At 36.0% G+C, this 23,579-nt stretch overlaps 1 protein-coding gene across 1 annotated transcript in view; it reads right to left on the minus strand.

Moving 5' to 3' along the window:
- CLSTN2 (calsyntenin 2) overlaps positions 1-23,579 on the minus strand; it is a 197,998-nt gene that overhangs the window by 55,338 nt on the left and 119,081 nt on the right. The window contains exons 4-7 of the mRNA XM_035544917.2: positions 21,006-21,155; positions 9,523-9,708; positions 5,498-5,746; positions 5,102-5,223 (exon numbers count right to left, since the gene is read on the minus strand). Of these exons, the coding sequence (XP_035400810.1) occupies positions 5,102-5,223; positions 5,498-5,746; positions 9,523-9,708; positions 21,006-21,155 (707 nt within the window). The remainder of the gene's footprint in view (positions 1-5,101; positions 5,224-5,497; positions 5,747-9,522; positions 9,709-21,005; positions 21,156-23,579) is intronic.

The raw sequence follows: 23,579 nt of genomic DNA on the forward strand, positions 1-23,579 counted from the left end.
TATCCTCAGTATCAGTATGAGAAATGTAATATCCAAGGCAAACAGAGTGTGAAACACACTGTGCATTGGCCTATGTAATGTTATGTTTTCCACTGTCACCAAAGGCTTGAATGCCTTGGTTCATTACTCAAACTATTATTTGGTTTTAGTCCTATGAGGGTTAGAGACAACTGTTAAAACAGATAGAAATTGAGGGACAAAGCTCTCACTCTGTTGACCAGAAATACAGAACACATGAGAACTGTCACTTACTGCAGAAATTTGACGACCAGAAGAGTTTTTGCTGAGGATGACAATGAGGGGAAGGAGCACTAATTCAAACCTTCATGATAGAGTTGTTAGCAGAGCTCCCTGAAGTGCTTTCAGAAACATTTTTGCATTGACAGGAAGAGAAGTGAGAAGACTTCATTTTTTTGTTTGTTTTTTACATCTCTAGGGAGAAATTCTGCCAGTGTTAAAATTATTCCTTCACTAATTTCAACAGAACTCAATTTCTTAATATATGTAATCCATTATAAACTGATCTCTTTTGCAGTTCTGGTATACTTGCATAAAATAATTTAACCGAGGCCAGACAGAGCACAAGTGGCTGAAAAGAAATGTGATTAGTGATGTAAGTTAAGAAGCTGACCAATTCCCCAGTATGCAAGGGTACTTTTGTGCTGTTGAGAGCTCTGAGAGCTGTTCCTAACCAGAACCATACCATATGCAGTTATTTCCTGTGTGCAAGAGAAGGCTGTACAATATGACCATTTTCTCAAAAAGAAACCCAATAGCAGGGAACCCTAAAATCAGTCATCACAGCTTTCTACAGAGAAAAAAAATATCACCAAGGGCAGTTTTTATATTTCATGTGTTATTCTTAGATGGCCCTAATTTATACCTACCTAAATCATTCACTTAAAAACATAGATATATTCCTACTGATCTGAGAAAATTAGGTGATGATTTAGGTGTCTTTTACTGACTTCGCTGACAACTTTTTGTAATAGGTACTCAGGTTTGAACACTGTCTTATTATAATAAAGCATGAGAAAAGAAATGATAAAAATGTTGACAAACACCTCATGATACTCAATTTAAACATATGCATGGTAAACTCAGAAAAAAGGTCATGATTCTGCTTACTGAAAAAAAGGATCACATGCACTTCCAAGGACATGGGAGTGAGTAAAAGGAGGGAACCACCTCTAACTGAGCATTTATAGCAGTCGCTTGGGAAAACCATGCAGTTTTTATCATCCAGCATGCATTCTTACTTAACACTGAGTTTTTGCATGTTTTTTTTTTTCCACACCTTTCTTTCCAAATTACAACTAATGCACTCTCACAACTAAGATGACAAATATGGTTAGTTTCCAAAAGGATGAAAGTGGGAGAAAAATCAATTTGTTTTTGATATCCCCAACTCCTCTCCCATTTCTTATAAATAACAAGGACACTTTCAGTTTAAAGTCTGTTAACTCTGCTTATTAGAAATTTTTGCAGGTATACTTATATCTTAGCAGTTCAATCCTAAAGGGACATATGCACAGGGTTATGGCACTTTCAGGTCATGCATGCTTAGCACAATATGCAAAAAATTAGCTTAGTAAAGTCCATTCAGTTTAATGTAACAAGTAGGGCTAAATACCCTGAAAGCCACACTGAAAATAAATCTTTAGGTCTATGAACGGACTTAAAGACACGATTTTCCCAGAGCTAACTCCGCAGCCACTACTATGTGAAGGTTTGAGACACTCGTATACATCACAGTTACGGTTGTATCATATCACAAAGTTTCAGAGGCACTGCTCAGGTGTAGCTATAAAATGTTACATGACCCTTTGTATTTGGCCAAGAATTGAGTCTGCAATTAAGCTGTGTGCCACGCTTACCCACCACAAAAATGCAATCTAAAGAATTAAATTAAATTTGGAATGGTAATAAAGTCACATTCTTGGTCAGTGCCTGGAAATAATAAGTAGTCTTGTGGGCTAGGTAGAACCAAAGCAGCTGGTATTATAAATTTTACTACTCTGCTGTAACAATGATAAATGATTTCACTAGTTTATGCTTCACCAGATCCAAGGTCACCAGATTCCTCTCAGCATAAGCAAGCTATGGATTGTTGTCACAATCATAAAGTGAGCTCAGAAATAAGGTACTCTGCCACATTTCATAGTACTGTGGCTATGCTTTGTACCAGCCATTGAACTGTCTTTCATAGTTATATATTCAACTCGGTCTACAGCATTGCATATCACAGCGCATTGCAGACGGTGAGAAACTGAGCAACAGTTAGATACAGCTTAATTCCCATACTTGTCTTCAAAAAACACGGAATCTGAAGATTTGCCACTACAGAATAAACACTTCTAAAGGTGAGATTTCCAGAGGTATTTCAGAATCTAAATATGCAAAAAATCAATTGATAGTATTTTCAGAAGTGTCTAGAGCACTTCATCTACTAGCCCTGGCTTCTTTTCTTATTGAGATCAAGGAGTTTGTACTGGGATGTTAACTTTCTTTTTGATACACATTGTAAAATACCCAGTGCTTTCAGGGGAAGACCATTGTAGCTAGACAGATAGAAGCTGACATAAATAATTTTACTACTCTGAAGTGAAGTTCAGACTGGCTTGTTTTCAAGACCATACAAGTTCCTTAATAGCCCGTTATTCACATATATTTTACAATTCCTTTTGAATTACCATATAAGGCCAGATAGAGAAGCACTAAGAGGAGACAAAGGAGCAGTCTTTACCAAGTCCGTCCATTATAACAAAATTCACAGCAGTACCACCATGGCCATACAAATTCATCATCATGAAAGTCTGGTCACTCAACCCATAGCAAACTTTATTCATACTTTAATCTTACATTTTTTCTCAGCTGGAAAGAGCAGTTGAAAATATACTGTGGAAATCATTTGGCAGTATCTGAATGAAATAAGATGAAATGAAATGAATGATGTGACCTAATAAATCTTTTGTATCTATCTCTAGCTTCTGTCATCTAGAAGTTTTCAATAATAGTTAGGAAGGTCCTCCCTTCAGTGCCCAACTGCAACTCAACTTCTCTGTAGTGCTACAGTTTGGAAGCTTATTTTAGGGTACAAAAATGACAGACAATGAAATACATAGTTTGGAATCACACAGTAGAAATGAAAAGAGGTAATGTGTCAAGTGCTACTTGGGACTCCTTTAGTATACGCTCTTGCTGAGATGGCTTCAGCAAAATAACTTCCCTCCAGAAACGTAACTCAAGAGTATGACCAACTGAATCTGAAACTATCTCCAAGGACTTATTCACTCATCCTTAGTTGGAATCTTTAGATTCCTCTAGGATTTACATCACAAACAATGGGTTCTGTCAGCAGATATTTGGGACTCTACTTAACTTCAGCTGAAGATCCGAGAAGGTGTCTCCTGGTGAAACTATCTTAGGTTTATTGATTTAAATCAAAATCTGTAGAATTGCCCAAGGCATTCTTTTTTCCTTGCTGGAGAAAAAATAGCACTTCTACTTAACTACAAACACTCTTACTTAACATGTTGTTTTGAAACAATGTACCTTCAAACTCATACATATTTCCCAAATCAAAAAACCGTAAAGGAGATACCTTTGGTGAGCATCGCTGTCTGAAAGAAAATAAGGCTGACAAAATATAAATATGAAAAGCATGTATTGCTCATCAATAACATCAATGATGCTCAAATTCCAAGCACACACAAAAATATTCTCTATATGGAAAAAATAGTTCAGGATATATTGTCTTTATGTGATAAAGAAAAAAATAATTGGAAAGATATTAACGTTTCTGTACTTTCCAATTTATGCCATTTAAAAAAAAGTATGGAAATCATATGGAGAAAGTAGAGTGTGAATAAAGTAATTGTAGATGGTAATAGAGATGAAAAAGTTCTTTCACACAGTCAAATACATCCCCTGTCACTGGAAAATTGCCCTTGACAGTACATTTTCCAGTGTTTTGTCATGGCTAAGTTACAAGTGTTACATACAAATTCCAGTTACTGAGAGGACACTGTTGCTCTCCCATTCTGAGGCTATAGAACAGAAGCTGATTGTATTTAGCTTTTCAAAGTCAAAACACTTTACATAAACTTTGTAGTACCATTGAATATTTTAGATATTTAGTACACAGACAATTGAAATATAAATCTATCTTCAGCACTTAGAACGGTGTTTTCTGAGGTGACATTGGTTGCTCAAGACTGGTAATCTTAAATATGTTCTAATGTAAATTTAACCCTTTCTTGACACTTTAAGATTTCAGATCATGTACAGCAGAAACTGATTCCAAATTGGTTAATGGATATGAAAAGCAAGCGCTACGATCATGATATGGTTTTATCATTGCATTCACCTGATAATCAGGACAAAGATGGTAGTATATATGCATTTTGAAGTTAAATTAGGAAAGTTACCATTCCTATATCTACATCTTTGATATTACAGTTTGGGCCCAAAGACATGAAGAAACTCACTTTGAGAAAATAACTACTTTGATGAAATCTTTCCTCTTTCATCCAAATGATCCTTATCTTGTTTAAAATTAATAAATCTTTGAAAGACAACTCTTATCTCTTTAATAATAATTTCCTTGCAATATACTCTTCATAATAAGGAGAAATTACATACAGCACAGTAGATGAAAGTAAAAATCTACAGATTAGACTTAAAATATATTACAAATGGCTTCCTGTATGTCAGCGTACTCTTTATTGTAAAGGCTCCTATCATTTCCGTTGTGCTGATACAGCCGTTTTTTTTTAATGATAAATGGAAAGCTTTTAGGGAACTGTATGCAATGTCATGATTCTAGGTTCTCCATTGCCAATGGATATAAACCTCTATGTACTGTTAAAATGACTCAATTGAAAATCCTACTATATTAAACGACTCAACTAAGTTAACTAATTTATCTCTTTCTGTGGATCTCAATAAAGAATCACAACAGTTAGAATTTGCAACTTAACTGAAATAGACTTCTGATTCCTCAAAATAATTATGCCAGTATTTGGGTTGTTCTCTATGATTTCTAAAGCAGATGAAGAGAAAGATTAGGTATGGGTGGGTTATAGATAAGAAAAATTACCTGATCCAGTTTCCAATGGAACTCCGCAGGGCGAAATGTGTCAGCCTGATCAAAGTCTTTACGCAACAGAAACACTAATCGGCAGTTGTGCACATACAAGGCATAGTGATGTCGGTTCATCTCTGAAAGGAGGGAACAAGATCAGCACTCTGAACTATCATCAACACTTGTTTAGGTGAATGTGTTTCAAAGCAATATACACCCAAAGGACAAAAAAACAACCAGTCCCCATCAAGAGCCCCTCAATAAGCTGTCAAATCACCAACCAACTCTCAGGATGGCACCAAACCCAGCTCATTATTTGTTTTTCAAACTGCTTTAACTGAGGAGAAATAGTAATATTCTACCAACTTTGTTATGCCCTTTGTCAAACATTTTGTCAATAGACAGACTCACCTGTCTTGTCAGAGTTGCAGAGAATAGTCTCTTTCTCAGCTCTTAATCCTTGGCTAGGTCCATGTTTCATCCACAGAGTTATGGTGAATTGATCAGTTAAATTCTTTGGGACTATTCCATCTGGAATTTTGGCTCCTTGCTTTCCATCAAATTTAAAAATTATGTCATTGTTGTCCATGAGAAGCCCAGCTGTCCAATTAGTTGTTGCACTGGGAGATGGTAACAGGTCAATGGCACCTGAGGATGCTCCTGCAAATGATACATAATGAGAACACAATGAGAAACTAATAAAAGAACTGTGCAAATGAATTTAGTATAGGCACAGGGCCTGATTCATGCATTCCTCTTTAGATTATTTTCACTTCCCAAATGGTCCTACTACTTTCACTGTCAAATCACATATATGCTATCTAGTAGCCAGCAAAACAACTCCATAAGAGTTTGGTAGACTATATGTATTGCACAGAAACTGTAGAAATATTTTAAGGTTACTTCCTTAGAAATTTCTCATTTTATAAAATCCATTAATGTCATATCTTCAATTATTCTGAGAAGTGCTATGACTAAAACCAAGTTCTCTACATCTGGATAAGGAGATTTCGTATCTTCTCTCCCTGACAGCATGGAGATATACAGTATATGGGGATGATGTGTTGCCAAATTCAGTACAGTAGGGATGAATGTAGAATATATATCCTAATGTCCAGTAGTCGGCCATAGATAATGTTGGTATGAATATTAGTGCATACAGAGTATTCACCCTAAAACCGAAAATATCACTCTAATGCTGGCTTCTCTCAGGTATATGATGGTTGTAACTCCTTGTGTTCTTGTGTTCTTGCCTAATGATAGATATAAGACGTGCTCCTCACAACTCAGATTAGCTCCCCTACAGAAAGTAAATTATGAACAAGTGGTCCACATATGAAAAAGTGGTCCACAGCTACACTCATTTATTTGTTAAAATTAAACTGGGGGGGGGGGGGAGGAGCCAAACAAACCAGAAATGGAAAACACAAAACACTGTAGTGCCAAGATCTAACAGAACAGCACAGTACTTTAGAGCTCTGTATTTTTTTTTTTTTACAGCTTAACAACTGCCCAGCACTTTTTATAAACACGTAATCAGGTATCCAGAGCCTTTACTTAGCCTGTGAAAGATAGCATTTAACAGAAAGTATGCCTGCCAGAGTAAAAACAGAACCTGTGTATTCTTGTTGATGCTTTGACAGATAAGAATATGGTGAACAAACCCAAACTGAATTAAAAAATCCCATACTAGTATGAAATCTCAACCTCCCTCCAGTGTCCAAGGGAAGATCCCAACTCTCTGCAGGAGTGTAGAATGTTATGCCAAAAAGGTTTTGGAACTGTATCCTATACATTTTTAAAAATATATTATAGTGATGATGTGAAAACATTCATATTCAGTAACTGAATTTCTTAGACAACAGTTCAAAATGTGTTCCTTTAAAATGAGGTTATTTTGAAGTGATAGTAATATCAAACCTAAAACCTCCACATTTAGAATTTGAACACAAAGAAAAATTTTAATTCTGATTAACACACCACAGTGCATTGCTTAATACACAGATGTTATCAATGGGAAAACACTGAACTTGATTTTATTCAAACAGCAAAACTTAGATAAACTTATTTAAATAAATAAATAAATAAATAAAATCAAAGGTAAAAATAAAATTACTTGCACAGGTGTGGTGGTTTTAAAAGTAAAAGCATCATTCTCTCAAGGAATTCGTTTTGCATTCATTATATATATATATATATGAATATATGTATATATATATTTAGTGAGATTTATTCTGAATATGTTTTGTAGTCCAAATTGAGTCTTTCATACATTCTTTATTTTTTATTATTGTTGGATGACAAGGTGAAAAAATGCTTCCTAAAATGCTCTGAGGCAAAATACTAAAAGCTCCCTGACTTTAAAATGATTCAAGTGTAATTTAATCGTTAAAACTGCCCACCTTTACTGTCAAAGTGACTACAAATCACTGGGTTATTGAAAGGCAGAGTTAAACCATCAGTCATATAAAAATATGAATTTTAATGCCTGTTGCTTAGCATCCGAATTCTCTTTATTTCCAACTGATAAATTAAGAAATGAGCATGGGATTTATAAACTGGATCCTTGATTATAGAGAGAATCTTGCATTTTATATGGCACTGATGAATATATGTCTCTGATCATTCAATTCTGCACTCTGCAATCATAAGATGATTCACTGATGGAGAAAAAGAAAGTGCAGGGTTTTCTTCCTTCACAAAGAATTTATTTATCCAACCATTAGATAAAATAAGGTCATTTCTGGAAGAAAACTTATTTCCAGAAATAATTTAACCTGCTTTCATAAGATAACCTGTTCTCTCTACAGTAAGGATGGCAATAAATACCAAATACCAAAACGTAAACTTGTCCTGATGCAATTCTATTGTAAAGTTCACTTTCATTTATAGCCTTTTTATCAAAGTCCTATTAACAGTTTCTACCCTGCCTATACTTCTCTGTGAAGATATGGTAACCTTGGAGAAAAAAATATTCTTTCATCAATGAGAACTCATCCCTCCCCCATTTATATATGCTTTCTACATTCTGTTTTCTCAAGTGCTTAATATTCTATTCCTTCACAGATATGCTAAGTTCAAACTAGAAGTTCAGCAGTATTGTTAGACACTACATCAGCCCACCAGCTCACATGCTGCCTAAAGCTACTACAATGGAATTGTCAAATCTGCAGAAATGGTTTTGACTATTCTGTTTTTCACCAGCTTAGGCCTACACACGCTACCACCACTGAATTGAAGTTTGACTAGTTTGGGGAAACATCCAGTTTATTCTGGAGAAAAAGAGAGAGATTTGAAATTCTCTTTTCTACTCCTTAAGTATTAGCAGATCAAAGTAGGTTAGTGCTATGTTAGTAAGGAGCTGCTCTGAATGATTGTGCCATTTGCAGGACAGGTCTGTAACAGGAATAAAACAATGTTCTTTTTGCTGCCAACACAAGTTCTTAGAGGTGGCAGAAGTACTCGACTTTAGCTATTACGTATTTATTTTTATTTAAAATGCTAACATTTTACTTACATGCCAGCATACAGCTGCCAAATGGCTTTTCTCTTAGGATGGTAATCCTAAGTGCAAACTACTTTCCCCTGGGATCGGCTCTCCATTTTAACAATTTGGGAACAGTGGCTGAAAACTTTCATTTGCAAATTTATTTCTTAAAGGTTAGTGTATTGATCTCATTATGTTTGAAACACTGTTGTGTGGTTATCAAAGCAAACATAAGCCAGACAGCTGAGCATCCCAATCCAAAAGCCACACAAGTAAATGGGGGAAAAAAATATTGACAATTGCTATAGCAGAACAGAAAGAAGCCATGAAAGATGTATTTTGGAGAAGAGGAGAATCTATGTTCCACACCTTCAGTGCTTCAGGTGAGGACTTTAAGAAAATGGGATTTTAGAGGAGAAGACAGAGTAGATTTCAAAAAGCAAAAGTATTTGACTTAATATATGTACATTGTTCTGCCACATGCATAACCCTTAACGTCATAAAAATACAGCAGTATCTTCAAGCATTTAATCTACTGTTCAGTATGAATTTGTATCTTTTAGACCAAGTCATCAAAAAGCAGGAAAAGGCAATAAAATAATTAGGAAGTCTTTCTCCATCAGGATGTCTCTTTTCTGAAATCCATGTGCTTCTTAAATATTTTTCCTTGCATGATAGCCTGTAATGTGCCTTTATTTTTGTTTGCTTTTGTTCTGGCATAGTACTTAGCAACAGAGCAGAAAGCAGAGCGAGGAAGACTAAAACACAAGACAGGATACACAAGAAGAATAGAGCACCGGTTAAATATCAACAATCCTTTGATTTTCATTGCTACAATCAAAAATGAACCAGCTGAGATAAATCTGTGTATTGCATGCTTATAGGTCACAACTGGCTCTTTATCTGGAAAAAATATTATTGTTATATTGATTGAAAGCCATGTACATACCGCATAGTTTCTGCAGAGATTTTTCTGAGTACGTTTCACGATCACAGCCCTTTCCAATGTAATTGGTCTGCAATTCAATGGTTGCATGTATTGAGGAAACTGGTCCATCACATGTTTCTAGATGAATGCTGGGAAACAAGGGTATGCTGCCAGAACCAGGCTTGTATTCAATACGTTTGTTCCAGTCTGGAAAAATATAACAAGAGATCCAAAAGTGATTAAAGAGGTGAAAAGAATACAATTTTAAATTACATATTGCTCTCAAAGTCCCTGGCTAAGATAAAAATAATTTTTTTTGAACTTGGCATCAGCTAGTTACTGTTCTAAAAAAATGGTTTTGCCCCTCTTTCTAGAAGAGCATCAAGCTCAATAAAGTAATATCGCTACGTCACGCAAACACAGGCTACATATCCTGACATAACTGCTAATAGGTGTCAGTCTGGGTCTCCAACGTCCATGTCCCTGTGACAGCCTGCAAACTAGTTTGTCCATGTCCTCGTGACAGCGTACAAGCTAGGTCTACTGAGAGAAAGCTCTTGGCTCCACTAGTTTGGTAAAATTTCATAGTTTTTTGATGAAGAAGAAATATCTCCAATGACCTGGCTATATGCATAAGTCCTATTCGACTGTGTCCAAAAGCTAATATAACACATCTGTAGTGCCACCTCTTGTCTTCAGATATCTTCTTAATTTTGTAAAATATATGTGACTGAAAGCTACAGATGAAAAGACTACCCACGCTTTCAGCCAGGTCTGGCTAATCTGTGTTTATGCAGATGTCTTACAGCCCACAACATTCAAACAACCACCTGCCCTAGGCAGCTGCCTGGACGTGGCATGCATGACACTATGTTTCTCAACAGAAGCATTTAATTTTTAAATCCAACTAATTACAACCAGCTTCAGAGAAAACCCAAACAAATATCATCAGTTGAAACCATGAATTTCAGGTATCTTTCCTGTTCATGTTTTAGCTAACTATAGCCAACTTGCTATGAAATATAAATAAGAATGCTGCATTAATACAGAGATATAAATAGTTAATTATTTTGAAGTTACAAAACTATATTCAGCTCTGCTAATGTGTACATTAATTAATGTGTTAAAGTTTCTCTCTCCTTTTTAAGTCCTAGGTAAAAGAGGACTCCATAAATGGGAAAATTTTAGGTCCTGGCAGTATATGAAATCTCTTAAAGCAAATATACAGAAACTTTCTTTCTAAATACCACTGGAAGGAAAACTAATCATATAGATATATTTAGTAGGTGAAAGAGTTAACTGACTTCATTTTCAGAAAGTTTGAAAAAGGGTGCTCTAAATACCCCATCATCTTTTACTGGATTAAAAATTTACAAAAGCATCTGAGAGTCCAGGCAAATGTTTTGAAATGCAGACCAATCTTTAGTCCAGAGTCCAGACAAAGAGGATGGGATGCTGACAGTCTGAATCTCAGAACTTGGACTCCCAGATTTTCTTTGTGATTTGTAATTCAAATGCTAATGACATAGCATTTTGTTCCCATGTGGAAGCTGAGACCTCATGGAGTATTACATCTAATTTTATTAAAATCTTTAGGTCATGTACATCATTGACTAAAAGACAGGTATGACTACTTCACTGCCTGTGCATACATCAGCTGAGTTACTATTTTAGTAGCAATTTTCAGGTAATAATATTCCATATAAAACTAGATTTTCTGTGCAGTATTGTATACATTTGTCTGTAATTGTCAAATTAAAAGGTTCCCATAAAATTTCAAGTATCATATAAGGTACATCATTACAATAACAAATTTCTTTTTCCTATCCATTCCAGAAACTCGAGGTTAACATTTTTCCAGTCAAACAAGAGTAGATTTTTCAAATACGTAAGATAAAAATAATTTGCTGTTTTGAACAAATGCTAATGATATATGAATTATTGCTCCTACTCTCTTATTCACTATGTTAAAGCATTATAATCCTCTACCCAGAAAGAAAAACAGAGTGTCTTATATATACCTGAAACATTTCTGACTACCTCAGCAGCTTTCAGGTTTTCAGCCACTTTCTTGCTTCTCACAAATTAACTGACACTCAAGCAAAATATTCATTATTGTATGTCAGATATAACTGAATTATTAACTGTAACATATCTATTTGAAAATGCACACAACTGCAGTTATATGAAGAATGTCTTATATAAAATATGCTATATAAAACGCCGCTACTGATAGGGAAGAGTAATGGTAGACCTCTGTTTCTGCCGCATAAATTCTTGGACTAGAAGAGGTGTTTCATTTCACAGTATTACCTTTCTACTTGGCAAAAGTGATCATTCGTACCCAGAGATCATAAACCCTGAATATTCTAAATCACCTACGTTTTTCTCAGCTTTAAATTGTAAAACATCAGCTATACTTGAACTAATATCATTGTACATTGGTCCCCTGCAGCATTACAGACTAATCCTCATCCTAAATCCCACTTGCACTCCTTTCTCTGGAGGAAAGTGAGTGTGGATTTAGGAAGTCAGCCAAGGATCCCCCCTCATATAATATATAATTATATTATATATAATATTTGCAATAGCTGGACAGTCCATAAAGTAGTTATAGCTGTGCTACAGAAAGAGTGTCTTATTTATACAGAATCTGTCCCCATAGCATTTCAGCATCCCATAGATGTTGAAGCTGAGGCCAGCACTCTCTACATCTCACCACCAGTGAAGTCAGTAAAGAAGCTGACGAATGTGTATTTGGAGGTGGGTAAAGGCTGATGTGGGAGCAATACTGGTTCTATGCTGGAGTGAAACTTGCGGAGACTGGACCACATCTCTCCCAACATGTCAACCCAAATCTGATGGGCTCTAAAAGAACTTCCCATTCAGGGAATGTTGACAGTCCATCTAATATTTTTATCTGCAAACATTTGTTGTGAGACAGTAATAGATGATCTAAAGATATGCTACTCATGGTATCTTTGTGTAGATATTCTGAAAATGAGTGTATTCTTCAGGATAATTTTTTTTTGACTACACGGTGCCAGCACTTTTCCTTTAGGTAATTCACAGAAACTAGCACCAAGATGCTGCGGAAGCACTTAGAGCCTTGTTAAGACCATATAAGCACTTTAAGGCTTTACTTTTGTTGTTATTGTTGTTGTTAGGCTTTGCTTTTTACTGCAATCTAAATATGCTGACTTGGATTTTATTTACGATAACATTAGTGGATTCTCAAAACATAGCATAGTCAGGCACCTACTATGAAGAAGAGAAAGGACTCATAGAAGTTTAACTTAAATCTTGGTTTGCCATTAATAACAGTTTATACATTCAGGGACTTGATCTACTGGCATAAAACACAGGGCTGTTTCTCAAACTCTTGACATCTGGCACAGATTTTTCTAAAATAAAATTATCACCACCTAGTCAAGATATCAACATATGAAATGTTGTTTCTTTTAAATAATTGCATGAAATACACAGCACACATCAGCTAACCAATAGCACTCATCCCTCATATCTGAGCCTGTGGTACCAAATTGGCTATTGTTCTGCTAAGCACATTTCAACTGATGTATTGCAGACTTCCATACGGAATAATGTAAGTGTATAGTTTGTGTGGGGTCATAAATCAGAAGCACAATACATTGTTTTTCCTTTTCCAGTTTCAAACTGCTAGGCAATGCTTTGTACTCGAATTTCCACTTCAAAGTAAAGATAAGGATTTTTTTTCTTTCTTTTTAGCAAAACAAACATGGATAACAGTTCCTGTGTAGTTTCCCTTGGATGGCATTTTCTTTATATTTATATATAGACATATACATGCATATACATATATATACATATAAAACGTGCCAATTTAAAAATAAAAAAATAAATAAAAATAAAAATCCAAGGATTTTATTTTCCTATTTGGAAAAAAAATGCAAAGACACACAAAGCAATCATCTTATCCATCCTACTTCCTAATTAACCCTCCTCAAAACTTCTGAAAGAGGAAAATTTTTACTTGTAAAACAGGAAATTTCAGCCTTGCAAAAGATTTTTCAAGAAATTCTGAATGCTGTTTCCCGACAGAGATTACAGGTGAACAAAATTGTGTTAACATTATCATTTTAATTTTAAACATATCATTAGCATTAAAACACATCATCTGCTATGCTTTGTCATCTCAGAAGAAAAGTTAGAAGACCTATTGTGAATGTGTGCCTGTCCCTTTCTTAAATAACTTCATTTCTGTGAAGATCCTGAACTACTAAACTAACCAGGTCTGTTCATGCTAAGCAGTTTCCCATTCATGAAATCAATCGTTATACATATGAGTGAATTTGGTAGGTTGTCGTCTAGTTAATTGGCCAGAAATCAGCTAGTAAACATCAGCAGAATACTATTTCCAGGATCCATCAATGTCACTGTGTTTTCATTCCCTGAAAACCATTTGCTAAGTTTTAAAGGGTCAGACAGATAGAAAGAACTGCTTTCTCTCTTGGGAATAAAGTAGGCAACTTTGCAAGGGATGCCACAGCTCCTATAACTGCTTCCACACATATATTGTGCTAGGAAAGTTTGGCAGAAATTATGCCAAACCAAAGCAATATTTAATTATCAGCTAGGACCATGCTTCTCATGCTAGAAAAATCTCAAAACTATCTTGAAGAAGCTCTTGGAAAATCTGGTAGAAAAAGATGTGTTTAGAAGGAACTGAATTTTTGATTAATGGTATTTTCCTCTGTTTTAACAAACGTGTATATAATATACATATGTACATATATAAGAATAATATGAGTAAATATATACATACACTAGCACACATATGTATGAACACATAAACTACGTACAATTTTAACCAACACTGCAAAATAATATTTAAAGTTCTGTTACTCATCCAGCACCATTAGTGCTATGACAGAATAATAAAAAAACTAATAAACAAATCTAGGTTTTACAGCTAATATACAAGATAGCAACATATAAATGACCAGACCACTAAATCTGATGCCACATACAAATTTATGGATGTTAAATATGATGACTGACCTGTTACAGAAATGATAATCAGAAAGTCTGACCTAGTTAAAGCCTCTCCATAGCCAAAGGAAGACTGAAACTAACTTCCACGGTGCTGATGCACCACGGTTTGCTAAGAGATTTGAGTACAGAACTCGTAAGCGTAAGTAAACAACTACATACACCTTCTCTTTCTGCAACATGCTGATTTTTATTTTTATTTTAAACAAAGGGAGAGAAAGAAATTTGAACTCGTGCAGGACAGGGGTAAAATTTGCTCTTGCAGGAGTTAGTAAAGCACAGTGAAATAACTGTTGTGTCTGAACTGGAGATACATGATACTGAATACACTGTTGAGTGATAAAACAAAAAATCCTAATGGTGGGGATTTGGCATAACCAAATAATCATATGAGAATCATATGAGAAAGTAAATACAGGAAAAACAGCAAAGGTTAAACAATTATTTGGTGTGAGATTGCATTTGAATAATAATAGGTATCTGCTGCAACAACCCGAAGTCAGGGCCCGAAGTCTACTAATAAGCCCTAATGAGCCTCCATAAGACTCACCTGGGGTTTCCACTAACACCCATGGGCCCAGGACCTTAAACAGATTTAAGCTCAGCCCTGAGATTTCAGTCTTGGCCCAACTTAACTTCCTGTAGGAGTGCTGCTCTCCAGTTCAACCACAAACATACCCATACCTGGCTGTGGATGTCCTTCATCCAGCTGTCGGCCCACGGGCTGACTTCCTGGCTTGGTCTCAGCCTGACCTCATGGCTGCGGACCTGCACAGTGATCAGAGACCTGATCCTAATCCTGACCTATGGATTGACTTCCTGGGACTTGCCTCCTCAACATGAACTTGCCTGAGGATCTGAGCTCTTGGCTGAACCTGGCTCCCAACTCTGGGTCTGTGCTGTTCACCTCACCTGGCCGTTGTGGGGCTGGCCCTGGCTGGTGAAGGCTCTGCTGGCTTTGTTACTACAATTAGGCTCCTGCTTTGCCTTTCCTTAGGAAGTAATCCTCCTCTGGATGCTCCTTGACACCAGGTTTAGATGTGGTTAGAGACTTCTAATGTTTTCAGAAGGACAAGCTACCAGAAAAATGATGTAATTATGGCAAGAGGCAGCTTCCTAATCTTGGAGAACAAAGGCTGTAACTAGAATTTGGATCTTCGTATTCCAAGGAACTTTTCTACTGAACAGCATGCAAGATTCTGTTCTCTTATGTTCTCAAATTCCAGAAGACGGGCTGAAAGACTACATGGACTAGTCACTGAAATCAAATGAATTGAGGATGTCAAAACCTGTGTGGCAAGTTTATTAAGGCCATGATGCAAAGACTATTTAGAAGTAGTAACATGCAGAGGAAATAAAACATAGGGAAAAGCCTCAAACCTAGCTGAATATTCTGTAGTGCTTTCTCTCCTGAGTAGAGAAAACACAACAATGGACCCATCAGCAACATCTTAGAAGTAAGAAATTTCTCAGTGAAATGAGAATTGCCACAGTGAAGCTCATGGAGAGCTTGCAATGAGAAGTGTCCCTCTGTTCCTTCTCCTCCCCCCCCCCGCAATGTAGAAAAGTGAACAAAGAAAGTGAACTTCCAAAGAGGTATATGGACATAAGAATCTAGAAATATGTCTAAAATGAATGTTTTCTGTTATATCTTAAGATGGAGAAGGCAAGCATTGGTATTTCAAGTGTAATATGCACACAATTCTCTAAAGAGGGCAACAGTGGGTTACTGTAGAAAAAGTAAAGCTTGTGGTACACAGGGAAGTAACTAGTAAGGATTCTTATGAATCCTCCATGGGATTATTTTACATTTCTATTCCTGATCTTCACACAAAACCAGGACTGTATTAATTACTTTTGTTAATGATGAAATGGGAAGGTAATCTTACATTGGAAGTCAATATAGAAACAGGATATCCAAAGCACAGAATAAGACCTTGAGAACTGGTGTTATAGAAATAGTTATAACCACTTTGTGGTTATAACACAAAGTGCCAGTTCATTCTCAGGAACTTCTTCAGTGAACTGGTGTCACCGCTAAAGAATGCGACATCGGAAAAGAGCTGATTCCACTAAGTTAACAGCATGCCCATAAAACACCAGTCTGATATACCCAGGAAAAAAAAAAAGTCTGATTATATATCACAATGTCTTTCTAGGAAAAGGCCATGTTCATGAAAGATGTATTTAGCTGTAATCTGTATATAGAATTAGCTGAGAAAAGCTGTTTCCATCTTCAAAGTGAGATTGAAATAGACATGACTGCTTTCTCTAAGTATGTCTGGTAAGCAAACAGAGCAAGAAGAACAATGATGATAGAAGTACTGCAAATGAGTATAAACTTATGTAAATTCTGAGCCGCCAAACTAGAGGTACTCACCAATTCCATTAATTTTCAAATGCCTGAAATAGGTAAGACTGAGTATTCCACTAAATAGTTTGATTCGAGTTAACAGCTCAATATGTGCATTTCATTATGATTACCCAGGTTTAAGGACATACGGCTAATGGGACATATGGGCTAAAGGGCTAAAGGACACAGCAGCTCCAAGACTAGAGTGGCATCAAGCAGTAGCTTTTATTCAAAAAAAGGGCAAATATCTAATAAATATTAAGACAACAAAAGCATTGCATTTTAAACTGCTAGGTATGTGCACAACAAGAATGGAAGTAAATTTACATTTACTACAGAAAATATTTGGGTCTCTGAAATTGTTCCTAAGGACTAGGAATATTATTCTCATGTGTGGTTTCTGTAGTTGACCAAACCCCTCTCTTTCCCTCACAATAACCAATTGCTTTAGTAATCATCTTTCTCCTTGTTAAGAGCAAAAGCAGAGACAGTTTTGCTTTTTCTCTGTAATTGGGTTTTACTGGAAAGCCCACATGAATACCATTTTAAAAATCACTCTCAGTGCCTTCTGCAAATACTATCTATGAAGTATGTGGATTCAGAAGTGATCTAAGATCACTCCACTACTAAAAGAGAAGCAGCCCTTCTCTGAACAAAGGAGACTATATTTCAGCAGGAGAAGCAAGCTGTGAACTTTTTGTGGTCTCTGAATGACTAGTCAACATGGAAGAGGGGGTAGGAATATGCCTTTTGGTGGTGGCAAAGCCCTACGTCACCTTAATGAGTCCTACATGCCTTAAAAAGGAATGGGCAATATCTTTATAAAAACATCTAACGAGAGTAGTTAATGTGTCAATTTATTAGGTAGATAAATAGAAATTTTCAGCTTTCTTAGGACACCAATACCATTTTGGAATAGTCTGCTCAGAATGGCCCAATGTGAGTTTGGGTCAGGTTTATTTCTAAAAGAGCTTGTAATTTACCAGAAATGCCTGTGTGAGAATGGTTGTTGATGGTAGATTAATGTTCATCTTCAAAGACTAGGGAAGTAGATGCTAGACTGTTGCGGTTTAATCTGACTGGCAGCTAAGCACCACACAGCCCTTCGCTCGCCCTCCTCCCTCCCTCTCTGGGATGGGGGAGAGAATCAGAAAAAAATGAAAGTCTGTGGGTTGAGATAAAGACAGTTTATTAGGACAGAAAAGAAAGGAAAATAAAAATGATAATAGTACTACTAATAATAGGGTGTACAAAAGAAGTGATGCACAATGCAATTGCTCACCACCTGCTGACTGATGCCCTACCTATTCCCAAGCAGCCAGTCCCCCCACCCCAGCCAGCCCCCCCCATATTAGTTGTTCAGCATGACACCTTGAATGCTATTAGAATTGTTCTCTGTCAAAGGGAAAATTGTTTAAAGTATGGCACCTAGGCCTATTGAGTCTTATTTGCTCTGCTGTACATTCTTGTCACATGGACTTGTCCTCTAGAAACAGGAATCTTTTTGTGTGTTGTTCTGCGTACAAGAAGTCTTCGCTGTCTCACCCTTCTGCAGTGGAGGTTATTTGAAGGGCATCTGTGATGGCACTGAAACTTCTAACATTAAATTTATTAGACCATCTCTATTCATGATATTCATGCGAAGAACTGCACAGTGTTTCAGATTACTAAAGCCAATAACTTTTAAGAACTGCTATTGTTATAAAAGTGAATTTCCAAGTATTTATTTGCTCAAGCTAACACTGAAGAACAAGAAAAAATCATATTTTGTCAAGTTTTATATTATAGCCAAAGGCTCAGAATATTTCTCTTCTGTCAAGCAAAACACTATTGTACCTTTCCTAGTCATCCAGTCTTCAAATATATCATTATTGCAAAGATGATGGAGCATACCTGCTAGCTGCCTCTTTGTGGAGAGGTCACAGAGTGACAGACACAGGGAAGTAAGAACACTGTAATTGTAGGTACTCTCTAAGTACTGGAAATACTAAAGGTTTTGTTTGTTTTGTTTTTCTAGTGACAGTTAATTTTTACAGATATTGGTTCAAAGTGAAAAACACCACAACCTGTGCAACTATCTTCACCTTTAAAAATAAGTAGGCATAGAAAATTCTCTAAAAGCAATGTACAAATTTCTGTATACAAGTATTACGTTGCATCTTCCAAATTATAATTAATGATGTGACGATTAAGAACTAATGTCATATACCCAATTGTTTACTTAAGGACCTTATACCCTGACTAGGCAAGTACTGTCCACTTGCACTGTGTGTAATTCAACATGGAGACATGCCAGTGAAATGAAGCAGGTATCCTTCTAACAGGTAGAAAAGTACAATTCAACAAGCATGGAATAAGCTAGAGCAGAACCTATTTGATATTTATGCCCTGTCTATGATAAACTTTAAGACATAAAACTTTTCAGACCAGTAGGAAGAAAGACTGTGCCAAATTGCCACAGAAGTAAAAAGTCCAAATTCAAGCACGATGAAAGCCCAAATTCAAGCAACTTTAGACAAGTTGCTTGAAACAATCATGGATTACATTTATTTATTTATTTTTAAGAAATGTTGCTCCCTGTTTGCTGTTTTCCCTCAGGTTTTTTGTTTCCTTCCCTTTTTTACTTTTTTAATCCAAACAGGATGAGCAGTCTATTTTTCTACCATCACACATTAAAAATTACAACCTGGCAGCCCCTTATATTAAATACCTGAAAGTTTGTCTAACAAACAACCAACATACAGCTGACTTCTAGGAAAGTATAATTTTTGTATGCATAAAATAATAGTTTAATTCCAGCTTTTGCATTAAAACCTTAAATGGCTTGCAAACACTTCACACAACTGAAGATAAACAAAGCGTAACAAAAATGAAAAATCTTATGTGAGTTTGTTTGTATTACTTTTATAGGCTACCTGTTATCTATATGTACCTGATGGGACCATCAATAACCATCTATACTATATTTGACACTGGAACTATGAAATAAACATGACAATAGTGGGTAGTATAAATGTATCATTGTTAGTGAGGTCTCTTTGCAAAAATTATCCAGTTAATAAAATATTCAAGTGGAAATAATGTGGAAACTACAAATCAACAATTGCACCCATTCTAATACAAATTCCAACCTAGAATGTATATTTCATTCATTTGCAATGACTCCATAAAGTAGGAACAGAACATTTCCATAGCGTAAAGATACTGTATTGGTTTTATAGCATAAGTCATGAGTTTTTGAACAATAAGATCTGTTTAAGATATGCAAATGTTTATATATATATATATATATATATATAAAATAAAAATGCTCTTCAAAATGCTTGGGGGGTGGAGGCAGCTAATACATTCCTGAGAAATTAAAATGTTTTAAATGAAGACTCTGAAAATGAAATTATATTATAGATTTATGCCAGTGTGAAATCCTCTAGATAGGGGGGTGCCTCACTTTACAAAGAAAATGCTTTTTTTTCTTAGGTTTTGTTCAACAAATTTGCCTTCACGTGTAACAGCCAGACTGAATTTTTCCTTCTTCTCAGTATATCACCATCTGGGTTTTCACCATTTTAGACAGTAGACTGCAGCTCCTTAAAACCCTTTAAATATATATATATATATATATTCCTACTGAAATTTCTCAATACAAAGACAGTAATCTGGATAAAACATGCCTTTCATACCTACTACTGGTTGAGCATGCCTTGACTCATGCATTTGTGCATGCATACGGAAGACATTTCCATATTGGAACAATATAATCTGAAATCCTCTGGTCGAGACAGTACCTTGTCACGGTGGCTCCAAAAGGTTTATTTAAAGGAGCAGTAGGAGAAAAGCAAACTAGAAACATTTTTTAACCTTTCTGTATATTCAGCCTTCTTTGTGTTTGATTTTTGGTTCTGACTAAAGAAACACTGCAAATCTAACCAACTATGGGATTGTTATGCACATTTTTAACAGGTTCATAATAAAGTAAGCAAAAGAAATAGCAACAGTTTTCTATACCACTGCAATAAGCACCATAGTTTCTCCTTACTGTGTGTGTGAGGGGAAAAAATGGCAAAGAAAAAATACTAAAAAAGAAAAATAACTTTAAAATATATAAACTATTAAACCTTACCTTGCCAGCCTGGTTTGCACACTGGTTTTACATTAACTCGTACTAAGACATCTTCTCTTGCATGTTTTTGCCCACAGTCAAAAGCTGTTACCATTATCTCATACTGATGCTGTTTATCATAGTTCAGCTTCTCAGTGTTTCTGATGTTACCTATAGAATCAATACAAGACAACATTCAGCAATTCTTGGCTAAGCATATGCAGATTATAATAGCTGATTAACCATGAATGTTATGTAATCTGAAAGCTCTTTGGAGCACACAGGACATTCACAGGCAGGACAATTACAAGGAGTGGGTAGTACTTTCTTTCTATCCAGCAGACAAATAAAGAAGTTATTAGGCAAACTATAACATTATTTACTAATACTAAGGATTTACTTGGACATATTTGAATTAGAACACATCTGCGCAACAACGTTTTCTGAAGACTAGACTATTTAGTAGTTCCATCTTTGCATTTAAAGTATGAGTAGATGCAACCTTATTTTCCACATCTTCCCAGAATACACTGCTTTAATGTGGCAGCTGCACCTTGCACTCCTGAGCTGCATTGTTGAATATATTTCCAGCCTATTTCCTCCCTAAAGTTGTTACCCTTTAAGTCAGAGATATTTTTAGTCCTTTAACCCCTTTCCCTGGGTTTTAAAAATAAGGTGCAGAATCGCCTTCTATATAATGCTCAGCAGTATTTGATATGACAGCACTGAGCTACCACATGGAAAACAGAACTCAACAACAAATTATTTGCTGAACCTGACACATGTATGAAGGTGACAAATCACCTGTTTTAGGATCAAAGAAATAACTTTCACAAGGAAATGTCTTTCTCGGAGTATTTCTCCAGGACTGGAAGATTACTGTGCACCCGTATGTTCATGTAATTAACAAGTTCAGCATTTTAATTATGTTCTTTTCCACTGAGATGCACTTATTGTTCAAACCAAAATTTGAGACTGTTTAGAGTATGTCGCATGCTTGCACTGGGCTGCTGTACCATCTCTTTGAATGCTTACTCTGAACAAATGCTCCACTAAACTGCTTTTAAGTACAGATGTGCAAAATCAGTTGGGCCAAATCTGGAGTGAGGAGCACCCAGATCTTCAAATTTAGTAAAATACAGTGGTCTGATTTCCAACAGGTGCTGATCAAAGTATGTCATTGACACTGCTTTCTTTTTCATCTAAATGAATACGGGCTGGACAGTTGGGCGGAGAGGAACCTCATGAGGTTCCATAAGGGCAAGTGCAGGGTCATGCACAGGGGGAGGAATAACCCCAGACACCAGTACAAGTTGGCAGCTGACCTGCTGGAGAGCAGCTCTGTGGAGAGGGACCTGGTGGTCATAGCAGACAGCAAGTTAAGCTTGAGCCAGCAGTATGCCCTTGTGGCCAAGAAGGCCAACGGATCCTAGCCTGCATCAGAAGGAGTGTTGAGAGCAGGTTGAGAGGTAATCCTCCCCCTTTGCTCAGCACTGTTGAGGCCACACCTGGACAGGGCACAGCATGGGAAAAGCCCTATCACCATTTATGTATCTCAAATGGAGCAGTAGAAAGTCCTGATGAGGACAGTATGGAAACAGTACTATACCCTACAGCTTCCTTAATTCTCTTTCACTGGCACCTTGCCAGGCATTCTTAAGTCTGCCATGCATCTTCCCAACACAAATCCAACTGCACAAACGGTATCAACTACTTAATTATTTTTGTGTTAGTAATTAGCAAAACAACAGAAACCTAATCTACCCATTTTACTGTCTTGAGTTGCTTCATTAGTACCTACTTAAGAGGATTTGGTGCAAAACTGGCACTACATACTTAATTATTCACTTAGCATCTGCTCAGTTGTTCTTTCCTTTCTGCATTTCATTTTACATGAATCTTTTATACTTTCCTGTTTGGTTCTCCTTGGCATTATTTTAGTCCACAGTCATCAGAGAGAACTCAAGAAACCAAAGTTGGCTAAGCTGACATTAGCAGACTGCTAGAATTTGTTTGGCCCATTAGCTGTCCTCTAAGATTTAGAAATCATACAACGTATTTACATTTCATTAAATCTATCTTCCAAGATTTGTACTTCATTATGGTCTTTTATGATTTGGTCTACAAAGATTCTGACTATTAGGTGTTATTCTGGAAGGTCATTTGGATGTCTTGTATATGCTACTGAATAGTTTATTGATTTCCTAATTATTCCATTTTTCTGTTACCTCTGATAGTTTATGCTACTTTATTTTACAATTTAATCAGTATGATTAAAAAGTAGATGGACGGCAAGTACTATAAATACAGACTAATTAATGTTTTAGAGATGACAGACTGAAAATTCCTATTTGCATCTCATCCACAAATAAAAGGGTAATCAATAAAAAAGGAAATTTTAATGGGAGAAGTAAGTACTTCTCTACACAGTTCACAATTACCCTGTAAATTTAATTTTCTTCAGTCTTTCTAAATCTCTGCCTTTTCCGGGAAATAGCCAGAGCTATAGCAGATTTAAAAACAAAACAAAATCAGGTAAGCAATAACAGAAATATAAATATTTCCATATGAGGGCACACACATCTACACCTCTAT

Source organism: Cygnus atratus, chromosome 9 (assembly GCF_013377495.2).
Source record: "Cygnus atratus isolate AKBS03 ecotype Queensland, Australia chromosome 9, CAtr_DNAZoo_HiC_assembly, whole genome shotgun sequence".
NCBI lineage: Eukaryota > Metazoa > Chordata > Aves > Anseriformes > Anatidae > Cygnus > Cygnus atratus.